We start from the raw sequence: 12,012 nt of genomic DNA on the forward strand, positions 1-12,012 counted from the left end.
CTAGAGTTAGGGCCTGAGACAGGAGGTTGCTATTAAGTGACTTTTGATGATGACACTTCTAGGCCTCAGAAACAACATATTGAAGAGGCCACGTGTGCGTGGGAAAGGGGCAGGACGGGCGTGGTCGGTCAGGCCCCGTCGGTCCCTAAGAGGGAGAGACGGTCTCTAGAGCACACCTGTGGGTGGTGGGCTGGAGCTGGGCTTTTGTTTCTTGTGGTGGCAGCGGGGTGGGGGCAAACAACTCCTATATCCCTAGGAGGGTAGATATTGTCTGAGAATTTGTGGGGTGTCCTCTGTATGGGGTAAGGGGGGAGCCCCAGCTTGATTCACCTGGAATAGGGAGAAGCAGTAAGGAATCTTAATTGCTAGAATTTAACTCTATACTTTTATTTTTTACTGTCTTCTTAATTCATTTGGCTGATTTCATTGAATCCTGTGCCCTTTGGTCTCATTAACGTCATTTTGTATCATTGTGATAGTCCCTGGGCGACTGTGTAGTCCCTGCTCTCGAGGGTCTAGTGGGGGCACAAAGTCACACGTGGTTCCCGTAGTGCCGAATACAGCACGGGCCTGTGGAAGAAGCGCCTACCCCAGGGCTGTTCACTGATTGGGCCGAGGTCCAGGAGGGCCTCCCCGGGGAAGGGACGTGTCAGCTGAGAGGTGAAGGTGTGAACGAGTCAGGCCACTAGGTTGTCAGGACCTGGCACACAGAAACTCTGCGAATAAAGAACCCTGTGTTTGCAGCTCGCTCCGCAGCAGCAACCACACTCTGATCTGGAACACCTGCGAGCTGTTGAAGGCCGTCATCATGCAGGACTTTCCCGCCGAGATTTTCCTTCAGAGGCCCAAAGTCGTTCAGGTGAGCGTCTGCGGGGATTGATTTGGATTTTGAAATAGAGAACTTGTAGCCCTGAAAATTTTGCAACGCCGCGGTCCTTAGGCAGGAAGTGCGCACGACTGTGTTTGAAGAATGAAGTATTCGTCTAGACCCCTTACCCTCTGACTTTTTTGGGTAGCGCTGGTTCTTCTGATGGGAGGTGGGCCCCTTTGACACATGCAGTGCAGTTGGTCCGCCCTGATTTGCCATCTGAGTCCCCTGAAGGCAGACAAGGCTGGGGAAACCGAGGCCGGGCAGTGGTGACCCTCTTGCCATTCACAGTGACATCTCCCTTTGCGAGTGCAGAGTGTACGAGGCGCAGCGCTTCGCGCCGTGGGAATGTGGCAGTGGCGAGCAGTGGAGACAGGTCCTCTGTGGTCCGGTGCCGCTCGCACGGTGGACACCTCGGGGCCCAGGCTGGGGTTTGCGGCCCCTGCACAGGTGGGCTGTGACACACCTGGTAGTGCCCAGCACCCTCGCTCTCCGTCCCAGGGCTGAGAGGTCTGTCACGGCCTGGCACCTCTTAACGCGTCGTGTCCCCGCTGCCAGTGATGGCAGAGGAGGAGCTGTGCATCAGCAGACGTGGCAGAATGATTTGGCTGTTTGCGATGCAGAAGCCTTGATGTGATTTTGAAAAAGGCCTGTGAAACGTAACATCCCGAGTGGGGAACAATTCCCGTGTCCTCTCAGAATTGGTGTCACCTAACAGGTTTTAGATTGAGGCATCGCTGACTCTATTTAAATTTTATCTTATTTTGACGAACCATCTTGCATTATGCTAAAACATTTTTGCCCATTTCTGTTTCTTATGTCTTGTAAAATTTGGCAACTTATTTCCTCGATGGCTCATTTAACCTCAGTGATCTTTGCCCCCTTGATCGTTTTCATTGCTCTTCACTTCAGAGCCTTTTCTCTCTGCTGAAACCGGCCTTCGCAGGGGACGCAGAGCACCGTCTGGCACTTCAGTCGCTGTCCTGCTTGCAGCAGCTGAGCGTGTGTTTAAGGAACAGACTTAACTTTCACCGAGATCCAGGTTTCTTCTCTAGTAAACAAGGTACTTACGTGTATTTATGTGTTAGTCACGGGCAGTGTTTGCAGATTCTTCCGAGAACCCCATTACACTTTCCGTTAGGGCGTACTGAATCTAAAGTTTCACAGGGTAGACTCCCCATTCCTTAACATAATCAAATGATCACCTTTGAAAACAAACTGAATGACAGTCATTCCTGAGCCAGTCCTTTCTCTCTCTCTCTCTCTCTCTTTGATGAACATTTGCAGGGCGTTTCTTTCACTTCCGTGCGGAGAGGTGTTGGAAGTTAGGGACTAGGATTCAGAGTCCAGCTATTCATGTGGGACTTTGGGTATTTCAGCAGCTTATATGTTTTGTTAATTGTTTGGGTTGAAAAATACCGATTTGTATTTTATGGAAACTACGCAACTTGTGATATAGTCAGAGTATTACGTGATTGTAGTTCCCGACTTTGCAGGGAAAAAGCACCACCTAATGGCCAAGTAGAGTACTAGTCAAAACTGCGGACAATTTAGGATTTCTGTGCGCTTAGGCACTGTTAAATGACAGTGACCGTTTGTGATCATGCTTCACAGTTAGTTCCCATTTTGTCGAGAGTCTCACTTATCCTGTGTTATTTGGATACGCATACTTTGCGTTACTAGCGTACCTCATACAGGTGGAATCATACAACATTTGTCCTTTTGTGTCCGGCTTACGTCACTTAGTGGAATGGTTTCCAGGTTTGTCCGTGCCGTCGCGTGTGGCAGCCTTCCTTCCTTTTGGTGGGTGAATGACGTGCCGTGGTACGTACAGACTGCATTTTGTTTATCCGTTCATGTGTTGGAGCTACGTCGTTCCCACCTTTTGGTTATTGTAAGCAGACCCATCCGTCCAAGCCCCTGTTTTCAGCCTTTCGGGTCTGTAACTAAGGGTGCGACCGCTCGGTCTCTGGTTAGTTCTCTGTCTAGCTTTCTGAGGGCGGCCATACCGTTTTCAGTGGCTCGCCACTTTGCGTCCCCACCAGCATGGCGTGAGGCTCCGAACTTCCCCACAGCCTTGCTGACACTTGCTCTTTTCCTTCCGCTAACCCTGGTCATCCTAGAGGCGCGAAGGGACACGTCATCATGGTTTCCATTCGTGCTTCCCTGATGACTGCCGATGGGTGGCTGTTTTCCCCGAGTGGCTTCCCATGTGCTTATTGGCCATTCTTGTACCTTCTTTGCAGAAATGTCTATTATAGGGTCCTTCACCCATTTTAAATTGGGTTCCGTTGAGTTTTAGGACTTCTTTATGTGGCCTGGATATATGACTTGCAAACACTTTCTTTCATTCTATAGGTTTTCACTTTCTTGATAATATATATTCTTTGATGGACGGAAGTTTTTAATTTTGACGAAGTCCAATTTACCTATGTTTTCTTTGGTCGTTTGTGTTTTTGGTGTCACATCTAAGACTCCATTGCCAAATCCAAGGTCGTGAAGATTTACCCCTGTATTTTCTTCTAAGAGCTCCGTGATTTTACCTCGTATTTAGGTTGTCGACCCACCTGGAGTTAGTTTTTGTAGGTGGTTTGAGGTTGGGTTTCTTGGCGAGTCTAAGCAGGGGCGTGCGTGACCTGACGTCTGCCTTGGCGTCTGTAATGTTGCGGGTGGCAGTGCTGGGGGGAGGTTCGTTAATGAGGTTCATTAGATGGAAGCTTCAGCGTGCGGAGTGAGTACTTTCAGAAGAGGTCGACCTTTACTTTTGTTTTTATTCCTACAGAGGCGTTTCTGCTATCTTAATTTTGTTAGAAATACTACATAATGAGTAATCCGTTTCTACTAAGAGATAATTTTTCTCTTTTTTCTCTGCAGACACAGTTTCCCAGAATTCTTCTTTGTCTTATTGTCATGAAGCGAGAGTTACTCATCCCTCTCAGAACCCTTCTCCAGGGAGCAGCAGCCCCCGGCCTTCTGTGGTTGGACGCACAGGCCAGCGACCCAGAGGGGACGGCCAGGACTGGGACGCGGCGTCGTCCAGGTGACTGCGGAAAAGCCGGCTGATGTGTGTGTGTTTTCACTTTAGGGGGAGATCGTTGTTTTTCTCTGTCACCACCACAGGTCTCGGCCTTGAGTTAATAAGCCGGTGGTGTTTGTTCTTCTTGACCGTGAGCCACAGTGAGAAGTAAACATCACGTTGCAGCCTGGTGCTCAGCACACAGACATGTACTCTGTGTACATACGTGCACGTGTGTGCGCCTGCGTGTGTGCATGTTTGTGCACTTGCGTGTGTGCGTCCACAGAGTAGTACTCTGGTGCCACGTGCTACACAGCGAACTGTTTTCTGTTCTCTTCTATTTCATTAAAAAAAGGATGATGATTCTGACTCACTAAATTGTTTTTGCCAGCTCCAAATGGTAAATAGCTTTAAGTGATAGATTCATTCCGATAATATTTTAAACCCATTTTTGTAACTCTAATCATGATTTAAATGCATCAGTGTTTACTAGTAAAGGGAGTGACTGGAGAATCTATAAAACAAAGGCTCCTTCAAGGCGTGCCATTCACGGTATTTATCTGTGTAAGTACAGGTTTTTATATGTCATGTTTTCTTAAAGGGATTGGCGTGGTATTTGCTACCTCATCCTTAGGCTACAAGCATCTTAAGAACATTAATCTTCTCTTTGGTGGCATTCAGTAAGGTCTACTGGCTTGACTGTCTTCCTGTGACTGCTGCTTCTACAAGCTGACACCGATTCACGCGTGTTGTGTGCTTCGTGTCAGGCCACGTGCTGTCACACTTTATCCCCTTGAGTCGTTCTCATCATAATCCCGTGATAAGATTGGCGTTATTATCATTTCATATAACACGAGGTATGGAGAGGCCGTGGGCCTTACCCTGCTCTGTGCAGTTGGTGAGGAGCAGGGCGGGGTTCGGACAGGATGAGCTGAGCGCCGGTGCCCGCAGCCCTCCGTGGGAGCATGGTTTTTCTCTTTCCCCTCGTAAGGCCTTCCTGCCCTGTTCTCTAAGCTGTATCCAGTGTGCCCCCTGCTTGTGAATTCACTCCTGCATGAACAGCTTCCTCGTGGGGACTTCTGAGTTTGGGGGAGTGTGGCTCATTTCCATATTATGAGATACTTGGAATGTAGAGATCGAGGAAATGCCAAAACACGTATTGTTTGGAGAGATCTGCGTGTTACGGCCATCAGCGTATATATGACTTGGAATCAAAGTCAGAATTTTAGGTTCTTTGCAAATGGGAGATTCAGGCTCTTCTGTAGCAATACCCCCCACCCCCCCGCCCCGCCTCAGCTCTACACCCAAGGTAAGATTTTTTTTTTTAATGAAAAACGGAGAAAAGTGGGATGTTCCATTTTTTTAGTGTATTTTCAAAGTCATTGTGTGATGTTGGATATACTAATAAAGTACGCCATTTCTCATGTCTTTTCTGGCATTTTCTAGCATGTTCAGTTGTTAATACCGCCTTACTTAGAACATTTGGTGAAAGTCGCAGAAAATCTGGGCGACTCTATGAGCCACGTAGTTTTGCCTTTGTGAGTTGATCACGGGAGAATGGGCGGCGAACCCACTTGCTTTCCTTTAAGGCGGTCGGGTTGTCGGCGGTAACGTTCGATGCTCCTGTAGGAATGCTGACACGGTTCGAGAACATCAGTTCGAAAAGCAAAATATAAGTAGATTTTTGGTTTCTTCTATAATTTTGTGCCATTTTTTTGGTTTTAACCTCATAAATTGGTTAGGGTTTCGACAAATCCGACCAGCGCCGTTACACGAAGCAGCGTGGTCTGTCCAGCGTGCGGCTTCACGGACGCCCGGCAGCAGCCGCGTGCTGGGTCTGCTTCCGTACTCAAGGGCCGTCGTTGTTTATTTGACAGCGGAAGCAGTAGTCGCGCTCACGTGGACTCCAGGCTTTCTGTCCCTTCACCCCTGGACATGGCGCACATCGATCTGCGAGAGCTGGAAAGCGAAGACAGCCTGGACCTGCAGCCCCAGCAGCTCAGCCTCCCGCAGTTCTGCCTCTCCGTCCTGGACTCAGCGCTTCCACTCTTACGAGCAGGTCGGTGGCTCCTGAAGTCCCGGGTGTTATGTACCTCGTTCGGTCCGTGTTCTTTTTTTCACTTTCTGTGTTAGGACCGTTACAGTCTGTATTTACTCATCTTCTGGGGTAAAAGTTCCTAAGAACTTAGGCAGTCTCGTTATCCCTTAATTAAGTGCGGCTGCCACGGAGCACCGTTCAGGTGAGTGTCCCCTTCCATTTATGGCTTCTCACGCACCCGCTTCACGTCTCCGTGGCCGTTTTAAACGTACGCACTGAAACGTCAGTGCGATCGAGTGAGTTAGAGAAGGTGGACTGACGGGAGCTGACCCGGAGGAACAACTGGCTTTTGCTCTTTAGAAACTGTTTGAGTCGCTCTCAGCTGCTCGTCCTTCCTGCTCGGCTGTTACTTAAGCTACGAAACATGTTAGAAGTTAACCCACCACAGTGTTCTTACCTTTGCAAACAGACAACAACAAACAAACAACAAAACTCAAAAAACTCGAACGTTTTATGTTTTCTTTCAAGCGTACTAGGTAAAGTTGCAAAGGCGTGCTGCAGTGCACACTGGGATGCAGTCGTAACGTCAGTCAGGAGTGCTGAGAATGGGGACAGTGTGGCGGTGTCGCACGGTCCGGGGACCAGGCGTCCCTGGCCTGCGCCCGGCTGCGGCGCTTGCTGTCTTGTGCGCTGTTTTTCTGCGTTCCCCACGTCAGCCCGCTGTATCCTCCATCAGTGGGAGTGGCTGCTTCTGTTCCCCTGTCTCACAGGAGGAAGCCGAGTTTCAGAGCGGCTTACAGCTGCCGCAAGGCACACAGCTAACAGACCCTTGAGCCCAGATTCTTCCGAAGCCCAATTCTACCCTCTTAAGCACATAGCATTTGAAAGTAAAGAAAGATTTTGAAGCAATAATGGTTTTTATTCTCTAAGTTTATACATTTTCAGTAGTTGGTAAACTTGTAAAGATATAAATACAAGATAAATGATTTTTGCCTTTTTTTGTTTATACTAGCAGAGTAAAAAATGTATTGCATACTAATAGTTCTCTAAGTCCTGTGGCTATTTTTTGCCTGCTTGAGGGTGATGGGGAGCAAAGCAGGAGGTAGGTGTTTATTTGAGAAGCATTAACATTTTTTATCCCGAGGAAAATTCTGAACCCTGACTTCTCACTAACTCCGCTTCCGGGAGTGAGGAGTATGTTTACTCACATCCTGAAAACATGGTGGAGGAAAGTCTGGACTTTGGCATCATGAGGTATGTGTGTTTGTTTGCATGGCATACTGAGAACAGTTTCCGAGTTAATGATTTTGCATCTAACCTTTTCTTAATTTGCTGTAAAAAGTCAGATTGATAATTATAAAGCTGTATCTTGGTACATAAAAATTTCTAAATGTTCTCTTGCCCTTTTGTGGGAAATTATTGTGTAATTTGCAATTGTTCCATATCATAAGACATTTCCAAAAGAACTTTCTCCAGCTGCTCTAATGAAACAGTTAATCTAGACCCTTACGGTCTGGTGGTTTGTTTTACTGTTACGAGAAATCGAGCTTGGGGATGTGGGACAGGGAGGTCTCGAGCGAATGTCCACCTCACTTAGAGTTGTCTTTGTGGAGAAGGGGATTGCCCTGGTGGGTGCGACCCCGACAGCACAGTGTCTTTTGGAATTTTGTTAGAGTTTCAGGTGAATATCGGCCTGAGCACCTGTCTCAGGTGGAGTTTTCTTTATGTTTTCTCAACAAACGCTAGCACGGATATTTATACTTCCGTTGCTCCAGTCCGAGCTCAGCTTCCCAGGCAACACGTAGGAAAATACGAGTTTATGATGAGATTTAAGCCTTCTAGTACTAAATAGGAAATTCTGAAGATGCATTTTCTCACTGACCTGGCGCTTTGTCACATGTTGCATGCGACGTGGGTGGTCTCTGAATGCGAAAAGTTATTTTAACCTGCTCCGTCTCATAACGCTCTTCCTGAGATCACTGCTGCTCTTTCCTTGAGCATCTGTCCACTGCCGAGCCCATTTCATTTGCTGTGGTTAAATAGTGTTGTGATCAGAAGTCTTTAATGTAGTTGTGGATGTGACTTCCCTAGTCATCCGTTTCAACAATTCTAAAAACGTCCAAAAAAAATTAGGAGAGAAATAGGAATAGGAATTTGGAGGCATGACTCACTAGGGGAGTATGCCTATGATATTCAGTATGATATTCAGATTTATTTGGAAGTTAACTTTTTTCCTTGTTTCTCTCCTGTTTGCTCTCCTAGGCAGTAGACAGATGATAATAAGAGTTCTGGAATTGCTGGCAGAGGCTATGATCCTTATTGGTGAAGCAATTTCGACGGATATCTGGGATGACAACAGCCTTTTTGCTATAGACATGGTGAGAATCCGTGTTTTCCTTGGCATACAGGTCACAGCATCACGTGTTACCTTATTTTGGTGTTTTCAGGCTGGCATCATTGTCTCATTAGTTTTTGAAAGCTTGCTTTCTTTTAGACACAGTACCTCCCAGTCTTATTTTGTATAGTTTGGAAAAAGCTATTTCTCCAGAGAAATTTGTTTTGGTTTGTTTTCACTTTGGAGAATTGTCTTTGCTTCATAAAACTGAGAGATGTCTCCCTACCATTCTTTTTTCCATTTTTATTTTAGTTTTTTGCAAATGTAAGCAAATAAGTGCGTAGATACTTATTCCCTCTCCCACATCGTACATAAAAGATGGCATATCATATACAGTTTTACACTTCTTTTTACAACTTAAAAATGCATCCCGTATGCATGGAAACAGAGGTATGGAGATTATTCTGTGTCCCTGTTGGGGGGTGGGGTGGGGGGTGTCTCTCCCTCTTTTTTATAGGCTGGAAGTGTTTCGTTGTACGTTCATTCACCCAGTCTTACTGATGGACATAACTGTAAATATAAATTATGTGAAATGGAAAATGCGCATAAATCATTGCATACTTGTACAAGTGTCTCTAGGGTATATTTTTAAAAGTGGGATTGCTGTATCAAAATGTAAGTATTTTTAATGTAGATATTTTCATACTCTCCTACATAACTGTAACTATTTCAGTCACTCACCAGCAGTTTATTAGAATGTGGTTTCACCTACAGTCAGCAGCAGGTTTATAGTCAAACCTCAGATTTTTGCCATTCTGGTAAAAGATACGGTATGTCAGTGTATAGTATTAATTTGCACTTTTCAGCGAGTAAAGTTGAACATCTTTTTGTAACTTTGAGGGTCATTTTAATTTATATTTCTGTAAACAGTCCAAGCTTTTATCCGTTTTTTCTTGTGTCATTAATTGGTCTTTCGATATTTATTTATTTCTTTTTTATTTTTAAGAGCTCTTTATGTATTAAGGATGTTGGCTTTTCTGAAACAAGTTGCAATTCCCCCCCATTAGTTTTGTGTTTTTTACTCTCTTAATGATATTTTAGCCAAGCAAAAGCTTTTATTCATTTATTTTTATGTAACTGGACTTAACACTTTCTTTTTTAAAACTTGGTTCTGGATTCGGAATCATAGGTAGAAAGATACTTTATAACTTGTGAAAAATGTGTGCTTTACCCTTTCCATTTCTTGAATCTACATTTTTGTCTTTCTGGAATATTTTTCTCATACAGATTTTGCACATTTCTTATTGTTTATTCGTGTGTGTGTGTGTAAAAATGTTTATGTGGGTATTAATGGCTTTATTGACGTATAATTGACATAATAAGCTGCAAATGTTTTTTAAAGTTTGTTGATGCATTTTGATATATGGATACACCATGATATACATTAGTTTGCATTTTCTAGAATTTCATATGAATGAACTCATTGTTTCTATGCTTTTTTTGTCTTATTTTTTTCTTTCAGTATGATTATTTTCAGATATAGCTATGTTGTGTTTATTAGTAGTTATTTTATTGCAGGATGCCTTGTTCTTTGCTATTAGTTTTTCAGTAGCGAAGATGTTTTTGGAAATATAGCATTTTATTTTTTTGAAAGAAATGTTTTGATAAGTAACATTTTGTATAATTGACACACGTACAAGAGCCTTATAATATGACGAATGTTATATTACAACATAATATTTAAGAGATCTGTGAACTGCCAGAGTATGTCTTCATGTAATTATAAAGCATATCCTTTCTTTACATTTAAATATATCATAAATCATATGTCATTTTATATCTTTAAAAATTGGCCTCTGATTAAGCTTGCTTTCCTTGAAGAACTCACATGCTACCTTTTCTTTTAATGTGAATTGGTAATTTCTCTCTCTCGGTCTCTTTTTTTTTTTTTTTGCTTGCATGTCAGAGAAGTGGAAGCAAAGTTTACTTAGTCGTAAAAATATATATCGATTCTCATGGTTACCAAAGTTTTTTTCTCTTTATGTTGTTTTGACCTAGGTTTATCTGTGTTTTATTCAATTTTGTTATAGGCTGCCAGAAATCCTTGTGAATAGAGGTTAGAACATCAAAAAAAACCAAAATACTGATGTTTACTCAGTACCAGTACCGATGTGTGTTACTTTTTTTAGTAACACAATTTTATTGAGAAGAGAAACAAATATTTTACAATAGATATGAAATAGTGTGTCAAGTCCTTCAATTTCCTCATCTATAAAATAGACATCATAATTCTTAATCTTAGTTTGTCTTTAGTCCTTTAGGTTATCACACTATTTTTTTAGTACTTTTAGAAGATTTTCACATATTGAAGGTTTTCAACAAGTGAGTTTTTCCTTAGAGGTGTGAAGACTGTTTTATCAGTTGCTTCTTAAATTAACTTAAATTTCCTTGGCCAGAACATTTATCTGTAAAAGTTAGTCGTTCACTTTTAACTTTTGGCTGCTGATCTTTTATGATTCAATGAATTATTTTTACTTTAAAGGTTAATTCTGTTGTATGAGTGCCAATTGGTATGTTAGAAATGTTAAATAAAACAGTAGTGCTTGAAATTATATTTGATTTACTTGTTTAAAAGAATAAATGCCTCCTAGGAAAATCTCATTACTTTTGCTATATGTTAATAAAAAGAAACAAGTAGGATTTCTTAATGTCCCTACTGTTGCCAAGTTAAAAAAGAAACAGTGTTTTTGTTGAGTCATACAAGGAACAAAATAATAAATATGTTGTTACCAATTCAGAATTTAAATAACTGAAGATATAAAGTCAGATCTGTAGCTCTTTCCAAGTAGAGCTGACAGCAATCATGTGTAGAACCCATAACTCAGTTTGTGTAAGCATAGTCAAAGTAATCCTGCCCCTCTAATCGAATATTTCTATTTCACTTGACGTAAATAAAAGAAAAAAATATTTTTACTGAAATTATTGTATTTTGTTAAATAAAAAATTGATTGGTAAGCACTTGTGAGTCAGGACGACCTGAAGGATGTCACCCCTCTGTGCTTCCCTGTGAGATGACGGCTCTTGACCCTTACGCACACGGTAAGTTAGGCTCAGGGGGTCAGGGTCTTCACCGTGTGCCAGATTCCTGGGGCTGCGTTCCGTTCATTTTTTTGCCTTCTCTCTGTCACTCCTGTCATTGCACGTGTCACTGTCGCAAAAAACTGTCTTTTCTCCATCTTTCTGACTGATTGCTTCTGAGTGCCCGTCTGACCTGCGGGCTGGTGATTAGATATCCAGGTGTGCTGGGAGCCTTGCCGGTTGGAGAGCAGCTAGAGGAGGGGCTTCGGATCCAGGGAGGGCTCCATGTGGATGATTGAGCCCGACTGTGAATTCGTAGTTGAGTGAGTGGGCTCTCTAATTCGCACATGCCTTCTCTGCTCTTGCCTCAGTCCAGAGAGTTACCTCAGGTCACCAAACAGTTTTTGATTGCCTGTTAGATGCTAGGCATTGCGGGTACAAGATGAATAAGTGGCAGTTTTCACTCTTGCGGGAGGCTCTTTTGTTGTGACTCTAGTAAAACAGACGGAAGCATAAGGGACTAATAGTTAAACCAAGATAGTTTAAATAGAGCACTTGCAAATGATAGAAGACACTAAGCACTCTGTTTATGAGGTCATTTAATCATCACGACCCTATAAAGTAGATAACCCATTTATAGATGAAGAAATGGAGTTTCTTTTTCAAGGTCACTAATG

At 43.3% G+C, this 12,012-nt stretch overlaps 1 protein-coding gene across 1 annotated transcript in view; it reads left to right on the forward strand.

Moving 5' to 3' along the window:
* The window catches only part of RTTN (rotatin), a 130,658-nt gene that overhangs the window by 7,584 nt on the left and 111,062 nt on the right, over positions 1–12,012 (forward strand). Inside the window, exons 6-10 of the mRNA XM_023534106.1 lie at positions 745–859; positions 1,781–1,931; positions 3,743–3,908; positions 5,762–5,943; positions 8,185–8,300. Of these exons, the coding sequence (XP_023389874.1) occupies positions 745–859; positions 1,781–1,931; positions 3,743–3,908; positions 5,762–5,943; positions 8,185–8,300 (730 nt within the window). The remainder of the gene's footprint in view (positions 1–744; positions 860–1,780; positions 1,932–3,742; positions 3,909–5,761; positions 5,944–8,184; positions 8,301–12,012) is intronic.

This window comes from Pteropus vampyrus, unplaced genomic scaffold (genome assembly GCF_000151845.1).
Source record: "Pteropus vampyrus isolate Shadow unplaced genomic scaffold, Pvam_2.0 Scaffold119, whole genome shotgun sequence".
NCBI lineage: Eukaryota > Metazoa > Chordata > Mammalia > Chiroptera > Pteropodidae > Pteropus > Pteropus vampyrus.